The sequence below is a fragment of the Artemia sp. Qi Xiang Cuo genome, chromosome 18, assembly GCF_049724085.1.
Source record: "Artemia sp. Qi Xiang Cuo chromosome 18, ASM4972408v1, whole genome shotgun sequence".
NCBI classification, from domain to species: Eukaryota; Metazoa; Arthropoda; class Branchiopoda; order Anostraca; family Artemiidae; genus Artemia; species Artemia sp. Qi Xiang Cuo.
In genome coordinates, this window is record NC_142811.1 from 53506855 (window position 1) to 53529571 (window position 22717).

General features: G+C 34.6%; 1 protein-coding gene across 1 annotated transcript in view; it reads left to right on the forward strand.

The window, feature by feature from the left end:
- Positions 1–8791: 8791 nt before the first annotated feature.
- The window catches only part of RpL35A (ribosomal protein L35A), a 32360-nt gene continuing 18434 nt past the window's right edge, over positions 8792–22717 (forward strand). The window contains exons 1-3 of the mRNA XM_089104218.1: positions 8792–8815; positions 13531–13671; positions 15048–15269. Coding sequence (XP_088960344.1) covers positions 8792–8815; positions 13531–13671; positions 15048–15269 — 387 coding nt within the window. The remainder of the gene's footprint in view (positions 8816–13530; positions 13672–15047; positions 15270–22717) is intronic.

Here is a 22717-nt window from a genome sequence, read left to right on the forward strand (position 1 = left end):
TTGTTTTTGATAATTCATTTTGCGATTGGCCTCACGAAAATCGATAATAACCTTACGAGTTATGACAATTTAACAGTTATGACAGTTTCAGAGTTATGACAATTTGTTTTTACTGAACTACTAAACGGGAATTCGTCTTTGGCATTGGCTACGAAAGGATTACGATATTTTGATGTCAAAATGACGAATGCTTCATCAAAATACTTATTTTGTTTTTGTTTTTGATAATTCATTTTGCGATTGGCCTCACGAAAATCGATAATAACCCTTACGAGTTATGACAATTTAACAGTTATGATAGTTTCAGAGTTATGACAATTTAACAGTTATGATAGTTTCAGAGTTATGACAATTTGTTTTCACTGAACTACAAAACGGGAATTCGTCTTTGGTATTGGCTACGAAAGGATTACGATATTTTGATGTCAAAATGACGAATGCTTCATCAAAATACTTATTTTTTTTTGTTTTTGATAATTCATTTTGCGATTGGCCTCACGAAAAACGATAAGAACCTTACGAGTTATGACAATTTAACAGTTATGATAGTTTCAGAGTTATGACAGTTTGTTTTCACTGAACTACAAAACGGGAATTCGTCTTTGGCATTGGCTACAAAAGGATTGCGATATTTTGATGTCAAAATGACGAATGCTTCATCAAAATACTTACTTTGTTTTTGTTTTTGATAATTCATTTTCCGATTGGCCTCACGAAAACCGGATAATAACCTTACGAGTTATGACAATTTAACAGTTATGATAGTTTCAGAGTTATGACAATTTGTTTTCACTGAACTACAAAACGGCCATTCGTCTTTGGCAGTGGCTACAAAAGGATTGCGAAATTTTGATGTCAAAATGACGAATGCTTCATCAAAATACTTACTTTGTTTTTGTTTTTGATAATTCATTTTCCGATTGGCCTCACGAAAACCGGATAATAACCTTACGAGTTATGACAATTTAACAGTTATGATAGTTTCAGAGTTATGACAATTTGTTTTCACTGAACCTACAAAACGGAAATTCGTCTTTGGCATTGGCTACGAAAGGATTACGATATTTTGATGTCAAAATGACGAATGCTTCATCAAAATACTTATTTTGTTTTTGTTTTTGATAATTCATGTTGCGATTGGCCTCACGAAAATCCATAATAAGCTTACGAGTTATGACAATTTAACAGTTATGACAGTTTCAGAGTTATGACAATTTGTTTTCACTGAACTACAAAACGGGAATTCGTCTTTGGCATTGGCTATTAAAGGATTGCGATATTTTGATGTCAAAATGACGAATGCTTCATCAAAATACTTACTTTGTTTTTGTTTTTGATAATTCATTTTCCGATTGGCCTCACGAAAACTGGATAATAACCTTACGAGTTATGACAATTTAACAGTTATGATAGTTTCAGAGTTATGACAATTTGTTTTCACTGAACCTACAAAACGGAAATTCGTCTTTGGCATTGGCTACCAAAGGATTACGATATGTTGATGTCAAAATGACGAATGCTTCATCAAAATACTTATTTTTTTTTTTTTTTTATAATTCATTTTGCGATTGGCCTCACGAAACCGGATAATAACCTTACGAGTTATGACAATTTAACAGTTATGACAGTTTGAGTTAAGACAATTTGTTTTCATTGAACCTACAAAACGGGAATTCGTCTTTGGCATCGGCTACAACAGGATTGCGATATTTTTATGTCAAAATGACGAATGCTTCATCAAAATACTTATTTTTTTTTTTTTTTTATAATTCATTTTGCGATTGGCCTCACGAAACCGGATAATAACCTTACGAGTTATGACAATTTAACAGTTATGACAGTTTGAGTTAAGACAATTTGTTTTCATTGAACCTACAAAACGGGAATTCGTCTTTGGCATCGGCTACAACAGGATTGCGATATTTTTATGTCAAAATGACGAATGCTTCATCAAAATACTTTTTTTTTTGATAATTCATTTTGCGATTGGCCTCACGAAAATCGATAACAACCTTACGAGTTATGACAATTTAACAGTTATGATAGTTTCAGAGTTATGACAATTTGTTTTCCCTGAACCTACAAAGCGGGAATTCGTCTTTGGCATTGGCTACAAAAGGATTGCGATATTTTGATGTCAAAATGACGAATGCTTCATCAAAATACTTACTTTGTTTTTGTTTTTGATAATTCATTTTCCGATTGGCCTCACGAAAACCGGATAATAACCTTACGAGTTATGACAATTTAACAGTTATGATAGCTTCAGAGTTATGACAATTTGTTTTCACTGAACCTACAGAACGGAAATTCGTCTTTGGCATTGGCTACGAAAGGATTACGATATGTTGATGTCAAAATGACGAATGCTTCATGAAAATACTTTTTTTTTTTTATAATTCATTTTGAGATTGGCCTCACGAAACCGGATAATAACCTTACAAGCTATGACAATTTAACAGTTATGACAGTTTGAGTTAAGACAATTTGTTTTCATTGAACCTACAAAACGGGAATTCGTCTTTGGCATCGGCTACAAAAGGATTGCGATATTTTGTTGTCAAAATGACGAATGCTTCATCAAAATACTTTTTTTTTTTTGATAATTCATTTTGCGATTGGCCTCACGAAAACCGGATAATAACCTTACGAGTTATGACAATTTAACAGTTATGATAGCTTCAGATTTGTGACAATTTATTTTCACTGAACCTACCAAACGCGAATTTGTCTTTGGCATTGGTTACGAAAAGATTGCGGTTTTTGGTGTCAAAATGACGAATGCTTCATCAAAACACTTGCTTTATTCATTTTGATAATTCATTTTGCGATTGGACTCACTAAATACAAACACGTCTTTCTGTATAACCTGCAAAAGTAGAGCAACATTTACAGAGGATATGCATAGAGAAAGTAGAGGGTATTTATATTTCTTAGGGCTGTCTTCATTCTGTCAAGTTTTACTTCTAAGTCCACCTCCCTTGTTTATCTTACGATATAAGTTGCACGTGAAGCTCGATTTTAACCCAGCTTCCATCGGGCATAAGCTAAAGCTTGAACTTATTTTTTGGCCTGTGCAGTTGAGAAAATCTATTCATCTAGCCCCCTAAACGATGGTATATAAGCTGTTTTGCTAGCCCAGGCCACTCGTCTTGCGTATGGTCGTTAACGAGTCCGGATCCTCTGATAAGTTTAGAAACTACCAGATTCTGTATGTTTGATTTTTATATCCAAATGTCAAACTCCCAGTGTCGTCAATTCACGAGAATCTGAGGAGGGGGCATTTGTGTGCTTTTTCAATTTTTTCAACGAAACACAAAGCAGGGCGGAACAAATACAAAAAAGTATTTTTTTAAACCCAGGGGAAAGGCAAAAGAATTTAGAATGAGGGCCGAGGGGCAAATGCCCCCCCCCCCCAAAAAAGTTGTGGTCATTCAAAGCTCGGGATCGAAAGCCCCAATTTGAAATTATTGCTATGAGTGAGGGAAGAGGCCTTAATGCATTTTCCTTCTTCCTATTTTAATATCAAATAAGGCATTTTTGTCCAGATGTCAAATATATCCATTTGTATCATTTCTCGGAAATCCAGGGAGGGGATGGGGCAATTTTGCCGTTTTCTTAACGAAATGCACAAAAAAGTGTTTTCTTAATAAAATACCATAAAATATATTTTTCAAAGTCTTTGGGAGGTCAAAAAAGCCTAGAAGAAGGGAAGGGAGAGGACAAAAGAATTTTGGAATATCTTAGGAATCAAATAAGGTAGGAGAAAACCGATTAAACGAATGGATAGAACTTGTTTTCCTTGAGAAGGTAAGATGTAGATCTAATTTTTTTTTAATGTCACGTACCGCCTTTTGAATTAATGGAGCTACTGCAAGTGCAAATCACAAATTTAATGCTGATTTTTTGGGTAAAAACACAATGTTTTATATTCAGAAGTAACATAAACTTTGTAATGAATGAGTTTGACGTACCTGCTACATATTACAACAAATTAGCTTAAGTGGACTCCAAAATATTCAGGACTCTAACCTAACGGAATTTTGGGAAGTCCCGTCCTACTTGTGACCAATAAAAATATTTTTACATTAACGTTATATTTTGTAATCTACTGAGTGCCAAAATAAATTCATAATATAAACCTTTTCATAAATTAAATTCAATAAAGAAAAATGACCAAAAACCTCTGTAATCTTAGTAATCTCTGTAATTCTTTTAATTTTTTTCTCATCAGTGGTGTCAATTGAAGAAAAATTTAATGAGGAGGGGAGTATTTTATTTTATTTAATCTTATTTATTTAATTTAATTTATATATCTTATTTTAAATATTTATTTTTAAATATTTTATTTTAAATATATAATTTTATTTTAAAATATTAATTATTTTATTTAATTTATTTTATGTATTTTTTTAAATTTATTTGGCAGACATTTTCTTTTTTCGATTTTTTCAAAATATAGGCAAGGGGCAAACAATCAATGACTTTCAGAACAGACAGAACGTACTGCAAAATGTATCTATGATCTACAATATCCTTTTCCCTCCCAGATTATGATATTGAAATTAACCATATTGGCATGTCGCCACAAAACAAAGGATATGATTATGATATTCATGCTGTTCAACCGTAAACAGTCGATTATGAGGACTTGTAGAATATTTTGAAAAATTGGATAGATTTCAACGAAAATTTACACAAAACTAGGATATTATCATATCTGGCCGAATAATCGTGTTTGCATCCGAATAATCGTATATATGGGAACCCAGGGTTAAGGTTATTAAAAATGGTCTGTGAGTACTAACACTACAGAAAACACATTGCAGCTCAAAGCTATGCACACTTGTTCTAGATTATAAAATAGTTTGAACTATATTTTTATGTTTCTTTATTCACTGTCATCAGTAATGTATATACCGGGAAAAATTATAAGGAATCGAACATTCGGATTTGGTCAAAAACGGCTCACAAATTTGTGCGACAACCAAAATAAGTAACTAAACACCTACTTTTACCAAAACAACAAAATATGTTTGTTTAAGTTTCTGAACTAAAGTGTGTTCCAAGGGCGGAACCAGGATTTTTTAGGGGGGGCGCAAAATAGGTTGATCCGATAAATTTTGCTTTAGGAGCAAGTTTAATTAACGCAAACTTACGTTAATTAAGTAAAATACACTACTTCAGACTATGTTAGGGGTGGGGGCGCCCCTTACCCCTCCCCTGGTTCCACCACTGGTGTGGAGCTTTTTATCTTCATTGAAAATATTCACAACTAAGGTGGTCTACAAACAAACATAATCCTAACCATTATATTTCCAGGACAGGTTTTTTTCCTTTTATTTTCTTTAACACCTGTTTTAAATTAAAAATAGTTAGGACTATGTTTTTCTTTAGGACATAGGCTCGTTTTAATTCTTAAACGAAGATATCTAATGTGTTTTTGGTAAATGTAGGTATTTTACCTTGAGGCCAGTTTAAAATAAAAAAAAAACTTAAAATAAATACCATTGATTCAATGAAGGCCGTATCCAGGGGAAGGGTGCTATGGGGTTTGCCCCCCCCCCCCAAAAAAAAAAATGTTTGTCCGACTCGTAAAAACGTGACAAAAATGAATATAAACAAATTTTTATTGCGTTTTAAAAGTTTTTTGTAACCCCCTTCCCCCCGAAAAATATCCTTTTGTAACCTACCCCCCCATCCCCTAAAAAAACCTGGATACGACCCTGTATTTATTATAATATTAATAGTCTTTAAGAAAGTGAATATCCGGTAGGGACTTAGCGTAGATTTTTCTCATCTGATATTACGAGAGGTAATGCAACATGATCGTTTTTCTATTTTCTTTTTTTACTTATTTATTTGGAAAAGAGTTTTTTACAGAAGAGAATTGTACATTTTACGGCGGTTATAATAATTTGAATTTTCTATATATCTTGGGCTTACAAGCAGGGCAAATGCTCAATCTGAGCATCCACCTCTCCCCCTAAGGATAACCATAAGGATCCCCATGAAGGATAACTTGGTTGTGCCCAACCAAGTTTGGAAATGAAGTTTTTTGACAGAACGGAGTTTTCTGACGGTCTGTGAGTACTAAAACTACAGAAAAAACATTGCAGCTCAAAGCTATGCATACACAGACTCAGTCCCTGAGGTTTCACTCAACTCTTCAATTTATTCCATGAAGTTTCAAATTTTTATAAATGTTTTCTTGTGACTTCTTCCAAGTCAATTTGAGGCTGTTAGCCTATATTTGGATTTGGGTTTATATTTAGATTTTCGATGCATGTTTGTGTTTTTTTCTTTTTTATCTTTTTGTTACTTTAGTGATTGCTCCGTCTATGTATTTTTTTTTGACAGGCAATAAATTAATAATAATAATGGTAACATTTGGCCCCAACAGGATCACCAAGAAGCATTGACAATGATAAGCCAGCTAAAAATAATCCATCAATCAGAAACACATTTTTTAACCTTGTAGAAATTACATAAACCCATGTGACAGGCAGTAAGCTAATGTGAGAATTGAATTGTAAATTGAATCTCTGGTAATCATCATATTTTGATAAGGACGTCTTCGCTCGGTCTCTATCGTGGCAACGCTGACGCTATAATAAAAATTTTCAAATGTTCTTAGACATGACTGCTGTTGCTAGAAAAATTTCAGCTTTTCAACCTTTCGTTAAAGAAATTAGAATACATCTCTGTCAAAAATCAGAAGCTAACAAAGGTGTAAGGTAAATCTGCAATTCGTAAATAAGAATCTTTTACATTCTTTATTTAGCCTAGTAGACCAAGGGAATAATAATATAGATTAAAGAACCAGTAGGCCTATGCAATTGTGCCAAAGTAGGATATGTAAACACAAACCCTCACATCTTTTTTCTAAATTGGAATTGAGAATAATTGTATGTTTCAATGAATAGATAAAAACTTGGGTAAATTTTTACCAAATCATATTATCGAGTTTCAAATAAAGTGAATAGCCTATACCATTTGATGCCTTTTTGGTAAATATCTACCAAATCATATTATTGAGTTAGGAATAAAGTGAATACACCATTCAATGTCTTTTTTATGCTGATTATGGATATAATAATCATTTTTATCAGAAATGATTTTCAGTCCCCCCCCCTAACCTAACCCCCAACCCCATATGTGCAAATATATATCCTGAATTGACATATATAGGGGGGGGGCTAAAATTCATTTCCAATAGAAATGATTGTTTTATTCGTAATCAGCATAAAAAAGGCATCAAATGGTATATTCACTTTATTTGAAACTCAATAATATGATTTGGTATATATTTACCGCATTTTTACGCTCTTTATGAATATGATAATCATTTTTGTTGGAAATGAATTTTAGGCCCCACCCCTATATATATACCAATTCAGGGTATATATTTGCACATTAGGGGGGTGGGGGGGAGTGTTAAACTTACCTCTCATTTACATCAGAATTAAAATTTACCCCCACCCCCCGAATGTGCAAATATATACCCTGAATTGTATAAATAGGAGTGGGGATAAAATTCATTTTTTTTTTACAAAAATGATTATTATATTTGTAAAGAGCATTAAAATAGGCATTGAGTGGTACAAAAACAGAATAGGCCTACTTTATTAGCAAAATTGTGAAAACTACAACTTGGAAATATGCTCCCAGAATACAGAAATGTCCTCAAGAATTGCATTAAAATGAACTCAGTCTTCTGCCTCTACAGTTGCCTGCCACATATACTCTGCTAAATATGAATATAAATGATGGTGGGATGTACCTCAGTGCTGTTTGTTCCTCTACTTTGAGAAACCCTGCATTCTCTCTACTTTTTGGGTAGAGGTGCTGGTTTCTGGGTTGACAAAATTATTTTTGTGGTTTACTTTCAAATGAGTGAAGCTTGCGTGTTCCAGCTCAATTGTGCTGTAGCCCTTCCAACAATCTGAAATGGTTTTTGAACCTCCATGGTCAGACACTATATTCTATCACTAGTCAAAGCAAACTCTCCAGTGTCCTCAAGAACTCTGTTAATAATGAACTAAAATGAACTAGGTCAAGAATCATGTTCATAATGAACTTTTCTTTGTCTTTGAAACTGTCAGCCAATGTAGATGCTCCCAATTTAATAATTCACAAATTACCTTCACAATTTTGCTTATAAAAGTATTCTATTTTCATGCTATAAAGTGGGCAAACATGTTTTGAAACTATAGTCAAGGTTGTATAAGACAACCAGACTGGCTTTTTGTTATTGATATCAACTGTACAAGAATATGCAGCATAGCTTCACGTGCACATTGCAAAAAAGTTGGCAAACCTATAAAGTGGTCCAACATGTTTTGAGAGTATAGTCAAGTTTGTGTAAGACAACCAGACTGGTTTTTTGTTATTGATATCAACTGTACAAGAATATGCAGCATAGCTTCACGTGCACATTGCAAAAAAGTTGGCAAACCTCTAAAGTGGTCAAACACGCTTTGAGAGTATGGTTGTGATTGTATAAGACAACCAGACTGGCTTTTTGTTATTGATATCAACTGTACAAGAATATGCAGCATAGCTTCATGTGCACATTGCAAAAAAGTTGGCAAACCTATAAAGTGGCCCTACACCTTTTCAAAGAGAGTGAGTACCCCCTCACATGGTATACACTACAGCTTGACATGCACCTTGTAAAAAACAAGTTTTTTTTTTTTTTTGGTATATATTTTGAGCAAGTTGTTCATTTCTAAGTCAGTTGATTAATAGAAGTTCTAATAAACCTAAAGAATCAGTTTGCTCATTCTAAATGGAGAATAAGAGATTTATAATGGTAAGTAAATACACTTTATTCCTTGACTAATATAATCGTTTTTATTTCCTAGCGCTGAGTTCCACACGGAATTATCTATCATTTTGACTTTCACACAGAAAGGTGAACTTTTCCGTAAATATGCGAGCTAAGATAAATTCCACATGTCCATAACAGCTGTTTTGATTAGAAGGTTGTTTTTTTTTTGTGAGATTGCATTTCACTACTCTTTAAGCAAACTCAACGAGAAGATCATTTTAAAAATATTTTTGGGGGATGGGTTGAAGGGTGCAGGTTGTCTTAGAGTACTTTTAGTGTGATACTGTGGGCCCAGTTGCTAGTGAAAAACCCGTGTGGATGACTTGAAATAAAATTTTTTAACAAGAAATCTCTGAATTAATATTTTTGGGGGATGGGTTGATGGCAGAAGGATCTCTTAGAGTACTTATAGTGTGATAGTGGGGGGCGAGTTGCTAGCGGAAAACCCGTGTGGTTGACTTGAAATAAAAATTTTTAACAAAAAATCTCTGAATAAATATTTTTGGGGGATGGGTTGATGGCAGAAGGATCTCTTAGAGTACTTATAGTGCTGTACTGTGGGCCAAGTTGCTAGCGAAAAAACCCATGTGGATGACTTGAAATAAAATTTTTTAACGAGAAATCTCTGAATAAATATTTTTTTTTTGGGGGGGGGGGTGGGTTGATGGCAGAAGGATCTCTTAGAGTACTTATAGTATGATAGTGGGGGGGGGGGCGAGTTGCTAGCAAAAAACCCATGTGGATGACTTGAAATAAAATTTTTTAACAAGAAATCTTTGAATAAATATTTTTGGGGGATGGGTTGATGGCAGAAGGATCTCTTAAGAGTACTTATAGTGTGATAGTGGGGGGCGAGTTGCTAGCAAAAAACCCATGTGGATGACTTGAAATAAAAAATTTTAACCAAGAAATCTCTGAGTAAATATTTTTTGGGGGATGGGTTGAAGGCTACAGGTTGTCTTAGCTTACTTATAGTGCCGTAATGTAGACCGAGGGGTTAGTAGAAAACTCATGGGAGTGAAATGGAATAAAATTTTTTAATAATAAATCTTTTAAATAATATTTTTGGGGGGATGGTTTAATGGGAGAAGGATCCCTTGGCGCAGTTTCAGTGTGATAGTGTGTGGCGAGTTGCTAGCGAAAAACCCGTGTGGATGACTTGAAATAAAAATTTTTAACAAGAAATCTCTGAATAAATATTTTTTGGGGGATGGGTTGATGGCAGAAGGATCTCTTAGAGTACTTATTGTGTGATAGTGGGGGGGGGGGGGGCGAGTTGCTAGCAAAAAACCCATGTGGTTGACTTTAAAAAAAAATTTTTAACAAGAAATCTCTTAATAAATATTTTTGAGGGGTGGGTTGATGGCAGAAGGATCTCTTAGAGTACTTTTAGTGCTGTACTATGGGCCGAGTTGCTGGCGAAAAACCCGTGTGGATGACTTGAAATAAAATTTTTTAACAAGAAATCTCTGAATAAATATTTTTGGGGGGTGGGTTGATGGCAGAAGGATCTCTTAGAGTACTTATAGTGTGATAGTGGGAGGCGAGTTGCTAGCGAAAAATCCGTGTGGATGAATTGAATTAAAATTTTTTAACAAGAAATCTCGGAATACATATTTTTGGGGGGTGGGTTGAAGACAGCAGGTTGTCTTAGCGTACTTATAGTGCTATTATGTGGGCCAAGTTGTTAGTAAAAAACCCGTGTGAATGACATCAATTCAAATATTTTAACATTAAATCTCTTAATAAATATTTTTTTTTTGGGGGGGAGGGGGTGGGTTGATGGCAGAAGGATCTCTTAGAGCACTTATAGTGTGATAGTGGGGGAGGGGGGGGGCGAGTTGCTAGCGAAAAACCCGTGTGGATGAATTTAAATAAAAAGTTTTAACAAGAAATCTCTGAATAAATATTTTTGGGGGGATGGGTTGATGGCAGAAGGATCTCTTAGAGTACTTATAGTGTGATAGTGGGGGGGGGGGCGAGTTGCTAAGGAAAAACCCATGTGGATGACTTGAAATAAAAATTTTTAACAAGAAATCTCTGAATAAATATTTTTTGGGGGATGGATTGATGGCATATGGCAGATGGATCTCTTAGAGTACTTTTAGTGTGATAGTGGGAGGCGAGTTGCTAGCGGAAAACCCGTGTGGTTGACTTGAAATAAAATTTTTTAACAAGAAATCTCTGAATAAATATTTTTGGGGGATGGGTTGATAGCAGAAGGATCTCTTAGAGTACTTATAGTGCTGTACTGTGGGCCAAGTTGCTAGCGAAAAAACCCATGTGGATGACTTGAAATAAAATTTTTTAACGAGAAATCTCTGAATAAATATTTTTTTTTTGGGGGGGGGGTGGGTTGATGGCAGAAGGATCTCTTAGAGTACTTATAGTATGATAGTGGGGGGGGGGGCGAGTTGCTAGCAAAAAACCCATGTGGATGACTTGAAATAAAATTTTTTAACAAGAAATCTTTGAATAAATATTTTTGGGGGGATGGGTTGATGGCAGAAGGATCTCTTAAGAGTACTTATAGTGTGATAGTGGGGGGGCGAGTTGCTAGCAAAAAACCCATGTGGATGACTTGAAATAAAAATTTTTAACCAAGAAATCTCTGAGTAAATATTTTTTGGGGGATGGGTTGAAGGCTGCAGGTTGTCTTAGAGTACTTTTAGTGCTGTAATGTGGACCGAGTTGCTAGCAAAAAATCCATGTGGATGAAATGAAAAAAAATTTTTTAAAAATAAATTTCTTAATAAATATTTTTGGGGGGTGGGTTGTTGGCCGAAGGAGCTCTTAGCGTACTTATAGTGGGATAGTGGGGGGCTAGTTGCTAGCGAAAAACCCGTGTGGATGACTTGGAATAAAAAATTTTAACAAGAAATCTCTTAATAAATATTTTTGGGGGGGTGGGTTGATGGCAGAAGGATCTCTTAGAGCACTTATAGTGTGATAGTGGGGGGGGGGGCGAGTTGCTAGCAAAAAACCCATGTGGATGACATGAAATAAAAATTTTTAACAAGAAATCTCTGAATAAATATTTTTGGGGGCGGGGTTGTTGGCAGAAGGATCTCTTAGAGTACTTTTAGTGCTATACAGTAGGCCGAGTTGCTAGCGAAAAACCCATGTGAATGAAATGAAATAAAATTTTTTAACAATAAATATCTGAATAAATATTTTTGGGGGGTGGGTTGTTGGCAGAAGGATCTCTTAGAGTACTTATAGTGTGATAGTGGGAGGCGAGTTGCTAGCAAAAAACCCATGTGGTTGACTTGAAATAAAATTTTTTAACAAGAAATCTCTGAATAAATATTTTTGGGGGATGGGTTGATGGCAGAAGGATCTCTTAGAGTGCTTATAGTGCTGTACTGTGGGCCGAGTTGCTAGCGAAAAACCCATGTGGATGACTTGAAATCAAATTTTTTAACAAGAAATCTCTGAATAAATATTTTTTTTTTGGGGGGGGCGGGGGTGGGTTGATGGCAGAAGGATCTCTTAGAGTACTTATAGTGTGATAGTGGGGGAGGGGGGGGGCGAGTTGCTAGCAAAAACCCCGGGTGGATGACTTGAAATAAAAATTTTTAACAAGAAATCTCTGAATAAATATTTTTGGGGGATGGGTTGATGGCAGAAGGATGTCTTAGACTACTTATAGTGTGATAGTGGGGGGGGGGGCGAGTTTCTAAGGAAAAACCCATGTGGATGACTTGAAATAAAAATTTTTAACAAGAAATCTCTGAATAAATATTTTTTGGGGGATGGATTGATGGCATATGGCAGATGGATCTCTTAGAGTACTTTTAGTGCTGTAATGTGGGCCGAGTTGCTAGCGAAAAAGCCGTGTAGATGACTTGGAATAAAAAATTTTAACAAGAAATCTCTGAATAAATATTTTTGGGGGGTGGGTTGATGGCAGAAGGATCTCTTAGCGAAGTTTTAGTGGGATACCGTGGGGCGAGTTGCTAGCGAAAAACCCGTGTGGATGACTTTGAATAAAAAATTTTAACAAGAAATCTCTGAAAAAATTTTTTTGGGGGAGTGGGTTGAAGGCAGAAAGATCTCTTAGAGTAGTTATAGTGTGATAGTGGGGGGCGAGTTGCTAGCGATAAACCCGTGTGGTTGACTTGAAATAAAAATTTTTAACAAAAAATCTCTGAATAAATATTTTTGGGTGATGGGTTGAAGGCAGCAGGTTGTCTTAGAGTATTTTTAGTGCTATACTGTGGGCTGAGTTGCTGGCAAAAAATCCGTGTGGATGAATTGAATTAAAATTTTTTAACAAGAAATCTCTGAATAAATATTTTTGGGGGACGGGTTGATGGCAGAAGGATCTCTTAGAGTACTTATAGTGTGATAGTGGGGGGGGCGAGTTGCTCGCGAAAAACTCGTGTGGATGACTTTGAATAAAAAGTTTTAACAATAAATCTTTGAATTAATATTTTTGAGGGGTGGGTTGATGGCAGAAGGATCTCTTAGAGTACTTTTAGTGCTGTACTGTGGGCCGAGTTGCTAGCGAAAAACCCATGTGAATGACTTCAAATAAAAATTTTTAACAAGAAATCTCTTAATAAATATTTTTGAGGGGTGGTTTGATGGCAGAAGGATCCCTTAGCGCACATTTAGTGTGATAGCGGGGGGCGTTATTTAATACCCCGGTAAACATATGACTAGAAAATACTGAAGTTGATTTTTATTTCCAGGACTTGGATATTCAAATGTCAAGTGAAAAACGAACAAAGCTTAATCATGATACAGGCAGCACTAACATGAATTCGACAAGAGAAACCGTAATTCACTATGCACCACGAGCACTTTGTAGCGAGCTAACTGCAACTTCTATGGTAAGCACCATTTATCAGATAGCTAAGGGGGGGGTCAGTTGTATTTGGGTTCGGTTATACAAAGAATCAATTATATGGGGAGTTCACTTACACGATGGTTCAGTTACACATGGTTTAGTTAAATGGAGTGGAGTTACATGGGGGTTCAGTTACATGAGGGTTCAGTTGCACGAGGGTTCAGAAACTTGGGATTCAGTCAAAGAAGGCCTTCTCCACAGATATTTTTCTTAAAATGTATTTTATAGCTATTACCTAAACGTTCCGTTGTCTTTCTCACACCTACTAGTAAATATTTATCAGGCTTTCATTTTTTCTGTTCAATTATTTTCAGTGTAAGCCAATATAATGTTGGGGAGGGGAATAATACCTCCTCAACAGATATTTATTAATGTATTTTATAGTGGTTAACCAAACATTGTGTTATGTTTCTCACACCAACTAGTAGATATTTATCAGGCTTTTATTTTTTCTGTTCAATTATTTTCAGTGAAAGCCAATAAAATGTTAGAAAGAGGGAAATTACGTTTTGAGTCGGTAAAAAAAAAAAATTGACATAGTCTTAACTATATAAAATAATGAATATTTCACATGGGAAATAAAGCCATTTTTACCATTTCAAGCCTCAGAAGAAAATACGAATAGTGGAATTAAAAACAACGACTGACATCTGGGACACTGTACCACTAACCACGGACGAGGAGATGGATCTCGTAGATCAAACTGCTTCATTTGAAAGATGGTATAGTTTCATGAAGACTTGGGACCATCAGGCACAGTGCTACGAGTTAGACCACTATTACGCCTTTTCATTTTAAATGTTATTACTGATCCAAGTAAAATCGATACCATTATACCTCATTCTTTTATTCTAACTTAAATTATAGGAGTAGGACTTCATTTCCTCGACTAAATCAGTTTATTCAAGTATAATGGTGAACAAAAAGACAATTAATTCACCGTATTCTTCTTCTTCTTCATATCAAGCGCCCACGCCTCCTTCTCACTCGGGCTCAGTTGACGTCTTAATATCCGATAGAAATTGCATATACCACTCGTCCTCCATACCTCATAAAACCCATCATTGGTGATATAGTGGGAATCATCAATCTTAGGGTCCCGATCTAGACATGAAAATTAAAAGGCTTAAAATATATGAAATTTGTATAAGATGTAATGGACAAAAATTATTACTTCATGATCGATCTGATATACATAAAGATAATGTATTAAAAAAAAAGACCATTATAACTTTTGATTTTTTTGTTAAATAATTTAAGTCAAAAATTTTTTCTAAAAAAAAGGTTACTATTGAGAGGAATTGCTTCTACTGTACAACCCCCAACCATGAATCTATGAACAAACCATTTTTTTTTCAGGATTTTATTGATGAGAATGTGGATAATGTATGGTTCACATTCCCATTGAGTGAAGAAGAAGAACTGGAACTCTGCAATCTAATTGAGGAACCTAGCATTATAAAACCAGTGGTGCACCAACAAATTCAACCCTTAAGGTGTCGTAGGAAAATACACAGTGAAAATATCCCCTTACACATTTACAACGATTCGCGTGATACAAGAAAACGGATAAGGACACTTGTAAAAACACAGAAAAAGGATAGACATAGCCTTCTGTATAATGGGAGAGATGTGAGACGCTTTAGTCAATTAAACCACGCAATGCAATATCCCGTGATATCGATATGCTAAGCATTCCAAAACAAGAAAATTATTCAGTGACCCAAGAGATTTTTTTTTTTAATGTTTCTATACATTATATTTTGGAAATTAAAGACTATCCTTATCATTAAAATGTCAATCAACAATAGATATTTTTAAATGTCTTACAAGTTCAAAACGGTTAATATCCTACCATAGGCGACTTGAATTTCACTTTAAGCAATTAATTGTAACAATAGTAGATTTTTTTTTTTCATATCAAGCATTTTCAAATGGTGATAAATCTTCCAACGAATCAATAGAAGAAAATATTGGCCTTAAAATTGAAATGGGAAGCTCACAAAGTTTCGCAAAACAAATTCTTCTATTCATGGTCCAACTCATAAGGACCAACTGAATGTACATCATACATTTTTAACGTTTTTATACGATATATTTTGGAAATTAAGGCTGTTGTTATCATTAAAATGTCAATCAACAAAAGATATATTTTAATGTTTCTCCAGTTCAAACGGTTAATACCCCACCATATGCGACTCAAATTTCACTTTTAACAGCTGTAACAATAATGCTTTACCACAAACATTTTATTACAATTTCTAATTATTTTAGCTAAGAGTATCGTTTTGTCTACATTCAACAGTTGAAAATATCTGAACGCATTTAAGGTATACTATGAATGGCTTTGCAAAAAACATGAAAATACTACTACTACTACTACTAGTAACAACACACTACAGTTCAAAACCATCTGAGGTATTTTAAATCCCCCTTCCCCCCAAACTCAAATTTTCCAAAATTCTACTTTAGAGACCTTTTTTAAAATATTTCTAAAGCACTACAAACATCAGAATCGACATTAGAGGACAATTTATGTCATGGGGAGATGTTTTTTAAAATCCCCCTTCCCCCAAACTGAAAATTTTTGTTTAATGCGTATTTTTTATTAAGAAATTACTTCTTTTTTTTTTTTTTTTTTTTTTTTTTTTTTTAGTGACCTGCGTTAATCCCCCCCCTGGAAAATACCCACTCCTTTCAGAAAACATCCCCTCTGGATAATACCCCAGAAAAACGCCCCTCCGAAGATCCCCCCCCCCCCGGAAATTTCCACTCCTGCGCAAAGGACTAGAACTCTCAATTTCTGATCCAATGAGCACACTCCGAAGTTTCTGCGACCTTGAGGTGGAGGTGTAGATGAGGAAGGGATGGTCCTCCTCCTGTACGGAATGAATTCTGCTCATTTTGGGGTTTAGAGTTATTATTTACTTTCATATTAACAGCGTAAGTAGAGAGGGGTCAGGAGGTCCCACGAGTACCACGTGGTTTATGGTTTTCTCAGAAAAGAACAACCTTTGAGTGCTCCATTGTTTCAGTTAGAGGTTAAACCAAGTGCATGGGATTTTTTGAATTTTTTCGTTGTTCAGATATGCAACAATGATAAAGTTTTTTACTAATGGGGAAAATAACTACATTTGAGTGCATCACTTTTAAAGTTAGGAGGTGAAACCATGACAAGAAGAATTTTTGAGATTTTTCATTGGCCAAAGATGCAACAGTGGTATACTTTTTTTAAACCATGGAAAAGAACGACTATTGAATGCTTCGCTGTTTAAGTTAAGAGGTGAAACAAAGACCAGAGGAATTTTTTTAGATTTTTCATTGGTCAAGCAATTTCCACTATTTAATGCCCCCCTCCGCCACGACCCGCCGCAGCGGCCACCGTGGCGACTCCTGCCATAAAAAACTTTAGCGTAAAGAGCGATGCGCTGAGGAGGGGACAGCCCCTTTCATATACTGAATAATTTCAGTTCGTTTTAAGTTTTAACGTCGTTCCTTACTTTCAGTTAAAAAAACTTGTTTTTTTTTTTAATTATGTTTAAAAAATAAATGTTGCCATAAGACTGAATATAAAAGCACTTTGTGTGTGCTGATTCGCAATAAGAGTTTAAAATTGGGAAGTTCTTTTTTTGTTTTTTTGGTGTAGTTGTTTTTTATTTTTGTTTGTTCGACTTGATAGAAATTCGGAAACCAGTTGATAGTTGAATTCACCTCTTGGAGACACAATACAGAAATTTAATTCAGGAAATTATATAAAAAATTTACAAATTCTTTATTAACATTCATTATCGATTGAATTCACTTCCTAGACAGACAATACATCAATTTCACAAAATCTAAGTATAAGAGTGATTAAATTCTATATCAACCTCCATTTCTCGGATACATCGGAAAAAGTTGACAAAATCTAAGTACCAGAAAGAATAAATTCATTTTCAAAGTTTTTATCGGATACATCAGATAACAGTCATAAAATCCAAGTTCTATTCATTTTGGCTTCATGTGTTGATACGTTGAATTTAGATTAGACCGGTTTTTCTTTCTATAGTAGAGACTAGCGTATATTTTTAGAGTTGAAAAAAAACTCTGGTTAGTCTGAAGTTGATTGTGAGAGTGTTAGGACTCTAAAAAATGGATAGATGGCTAAATGGATAGACGGGAAAATGGCTAACAGCCTATTATTTCGGGATTAGACAATAGACAATGGATTGGTTATCTTGGAATTTTCATTCTCTTGGTTTTGTTACTTAATGGCAAAAATTGCAGAAAATACGACTCTGGTATAATTTTTGAAAAGTTGTTTATTTAGGGGGGGAGATAAAAGCCTCTTATTTTGGGATTAGACCATAGACAATTGATCGGGTATCTTAGAATTTCCATTCTCTTGGTTTTGTTACTTAGTGGCAAAAATGGCAGAAAATACCGCTCTGGTGTAGTTTTTCAAAAGATGTGTATGGAGGAGGTAGCTAAAAGCCTCTCATTTCGGGCTTAGACCATAAACAATCAATTGGCTATCTTAGAATTTTCATTCTCTTGGTTTTGTCACTTAGTGGCAAAAATGGCAGAAAATCATGGAAAAGAACGACTTTTGAATGCCTCGCTGTTTAAGTTAAGAGGTGAAATCAAGACCAGAGGAATTTTTGAGATTTTTCATTTGTCAAAGATGCAACAATGGTACATTTTTTAATAGCATGGAAAAGAACGACTTTTGAATGCCTCGCTGTTTAAGATAGGAGTTAAAATCAAGACCAGAGGAGTTTTTTTTAGATTTTTCATTGGTCAAAGATGCAACAATGGTATATTTTTTTTAATAGCATGGAAAAGAATGACTTTTAAATGCCTCGCTGTTTAAGTTAAGAAGTGAATACAAGACCAGAGGAGTTTTTGAGATTTTTCATTGGTCAGAGATGCAACAATGGTACACTTTTTAATAGCATGGAAAAGAACGACTTTTGAATGCCTCGCTGTTTAAGTTAAGAGGTGATATCAAGACCTGAGGAATTTTTGAGATTTTTCATTGGTCAGAGATGCAACAATGGTACACTTTTTTAATAGCGTGGAAAACAACGACTATTGAATGCCTCGCTCTTTAAGTTAAGAGGTGAAACCAAGACCAGAAGAATTTTTTAGATTTTTTGTTGGCCAAAGATGAAATCATGGTACTTTGTTTTTAATTATTTTTGAAAAGAACAACTTTTGAATGCCTTGCTGTTTAAGTTAGGAGGTAAAACGATGACCAGAGGAGTTTTTAGATTTTTTATCGATCAAAAATTCAACAATGATACATTTTTTTTTAATAGCATGGAAAAGAACGACTTTTGAATGCCTCGCTGTTTAAGTTAAGAGGTGAAATCAAGACCAGAGGAATTTTGGAGATTTTTCATTGGTCGGAGATGCAAGAGGTCAGAGATGCAACAATGGTACACTTTTTTAATAGCATGGAAAAAACGACTTTTGAATGCCTCGCTGTTTAAGTTAAGAGGGGAAATCAAGACCAGAGGAGTTTTTGAGATTTTTCATTGGTTAGAGATTCAACAATGGTACACTTTTTTCAAAACGTGGAAAAGAACGACTTTTGAATGCCTCGTTGTTTAAGTTAAGAGGTGAAACCAAGACCAGAGGAATTTTTTAGATTTTTCATTGGTCAGAGATGCAAAAATAGTACTTTTTTTTTTTTTTAATAGCATGGAAAAGAACAACCTTTGAGTGTTCCACTGTTTAAGTTAAGAGGTGAAATCAAGACCAGATAAATTTTTTTAATTTTTTCACTGGTCATAGATTCAAGAATAGTACAGTTTTTCACTTACATGGAAAAGAAAGACTATTGAATGCCTCGCTTTTCAATTTAGGAGGTTAAACGACTACCATATGAAATTTTTAAATGTTTCTTTGGTCGGAGATGCAACAACGGTATACTTTTTTTAAAGCATGGAAAAGAATGAGTATTGAATGCCTCGATGTTTAAGATAAGAGGTGAAACAAAGACCAAAGGAATTTCTTAGATTTTTCATTAGTCAACCAATTTCCACTATTTCATGGCTCCCTACACCCTGACCCACCTCAGTAGCCACCGTGGTGATTCCTGCCATGAAAACCCTTCGCGTAGAGAGCGATGCGTTGAGGAGGGGACAGCCCCTTGCATATACAGAATAATTTCTGTTCGTTTTAAGTTTTGACGTCGTTCCTTACTTTCAGTTAAAAAAACTTGTATTTTTTTTAATTATGTTTAAAAACTAAATTTTGCCATAAGACTGAATAAAAAACACTTTGTGTGTGCTGTTTCGTAATAAGAGTTTAAAATTGGGAAGTTCTTTTTTTTGTTTTTTTTTTGGTTTAGTTGTTTTTTATTTTTTGTTTGTTTGACTTGATAGAAATTCTGAAACAAGTTGGTAGTTGAATTCACCTCTTTGAGACACAATACAGAAATTTAATTCAGGAAATTATATAAAAAAATTGAACAAATTCTTTATTAACATTCATTATCGATTGAAGTCGCTTCCTAGACAGACAATACATCAATTTCACAAAATCTAAGCATAACAGTGATTAAATTCTATATCAACCTCCATTTCTCGGATACATCGGGCAAAGTTGACAAAATCTAAGTACCAGAAAGAATAAATTCATTTTCAAAGTTTTTATCGAATACATCAGATAACAGTCATAAAATTGAAGTTCTATTCATTTTGGCGTCATGTGTTGTTACGTTGAATTTAGATTAGACCGGTTTTTCTTTCTATAGTAGAGACTAGCGTATATTTTTAGAGTAGAAAAAAAAATTCTGGTTAGCCCGAAGTTGATTGTGAGAGTGTTAGGACTCTAAAAAATGGATAGATGGCTAAATGGATAGACGGGAAAATGGCTAACAGCCTCTTAATTCAGGCTTAGACCATAAACAATCGATTGGCTGTCTTGGTATTTCCATTCTTTTGGTTTTGTTACTTAATGGCAAAATTGGCAGAAAATACCGCTCTGGTATAATTTTTAAAAAGATGTTTATTGAGGGAGGGAGCTAACAGCCTCTGATTTCGGGATTAGACCATTAACAATCGATTGGCTATCTTGGAATTTCTATTCTCTTAGTTTTGTTACTTAGTGGCAAAAATGGCAGAAAATACCGCTCTGGTGTAGTTTTTCAAAAGATGTGTATGGAGGAGGTAGCTAAAAGCCTCTCATTTCGGGCTTAGACCATAAACAATCGATTGGCTATCTTAGAATTTTCATTCTCTTGGTTTTGTCACTTAGTGGCAAAAATGGCAGAAAATCATGGAAAAGAACGACTTTTGAATGCCTCGCTGTTTAAGTTAAGAGGTTAAATCAAGACCAGAGGAATTTTTTAGATTTTTCATTGGTCAGAGATGCAACAATGGTACATTTTTTTAATAGCATGGAAAAGAATGACTATTGAATACCTCGCTGTTTAAGTTAGGAGGTGAAATCAAGACCAGAGGAGTTTTTTTTAGATTTTTCATTGGTCAAAGATGCAGCAATGGTATATTTTTTTTTAATAACATGGAAAAGAACGACTTTTAAATGCCTCGCTGTTTAAGTTAAGGAGTGAAATCAAGACCAGAGGAGTTTTTGAGATTTTTCATTTGTCAGAGATGCAACAATGGTACACTTTTTTAATAGCATTGAAAAGAACGACTTTTGAATGCCTCGCTGTTTAAGTTAAGAGGGGAAATCAAGACCGGAGGAGTTTTCGAGATTTTTCATTGGTCAGAGATTCAACAATGGTACACTTTTTTAATAGTATGGAAAAGAACGACTTTTGAAAGCCTCGCTGTTTAAGTTAAGAGATGAAACCAAGACCAGAGGAATTTTTAAGATTTTTTCATTGGTCAGAGATGCAACAATGGTACATTTTTTTTAATAGCATGGAAAAGAGCGACTATTGAATACCTTGCTGTTTAAGTTAAGATGTGAAATCAAGACCAGAGGAGTTTTTTTTAGACTTTTCATTAATCAGAGATGCAACAATGGTACAGTTTTTTAATAGCATGGAAAACAACGAGTTTTGAATGCCTCGCTGTTTAAGTTAAGAGGTGAAATCAAGACCAGAGGAATTTTTTAGATTTTTCATTGGTCAAAAATTCAACAATGATACATGTTTTTTAGTAGCATGGAAAAGAACGTCTATTGAATGCCTCACTGTTTAAGTTAAGATGTGAAACCAAGACCAGAGGAATTTTTTAGATTTTTCATTGGTCAGAGATGCAACAATGGTACTGTTTTTAATAGCACGGAAAAGAACGACTATTGAATACCTCGCTGTTTAAGTTAAGAGGTGAAATCAAGACCAGAGGAATTTTTGAGATTTTTCATTGGTCAGAGATGTAACAATGGTACACTTTTTCAATAGCATGGAAAACAACGAGTTTTGAATGCCTCGCTGTTTAAGTTAAGAGGTGAAATCAAGACCAGAGGAATTCTTTAGATTTTTCATTGGTCAAAAATTCAACAATGATACATTTTTTTTAATAGCATGGAAAAGAATGACTTTTGAATGCCTCGCTGTTTAAGTTAACAGGTGAAATCAAGACCAGAGGAGTTTTTGAGATTTTTCATTGGTCGGAGATGCAAGAGGTCAGAGATACAACAATGTTACACTTTTTTAATAGCATGGAAAAGAACGACTTTTGAATGCCTCGCTGTTTAAGTTAAGAGGGGAAATCAAGACCAGAGGAGTTTTTGAGATTTTTCATTGGTCAGATATTGAACAATGGTACACTTTTTTCATAGCGTGGAAAAGAACGACTTTTGAACGCCTCGTTGTTTAAGTTAAGAGGTGAAACCAAGACCAGAGGAATTTTTTGAGATTTTTCATTGGTCAGAGATGCAACAATAGTACATATTTTTTTTTTTTTTTTAATAGCATGGAAAAGAACGACTTTTGAGTGTTTCGCTGTTTAAGTTAGAGGTGAAATCAAGACCAGAGGAATTTTTGAGATTTTTAATTGGTCAGAGATGCAACAAGGGTACACTTTTTTAATAGCATGGAAAAGAACGACATTTGAATGCATTACTGT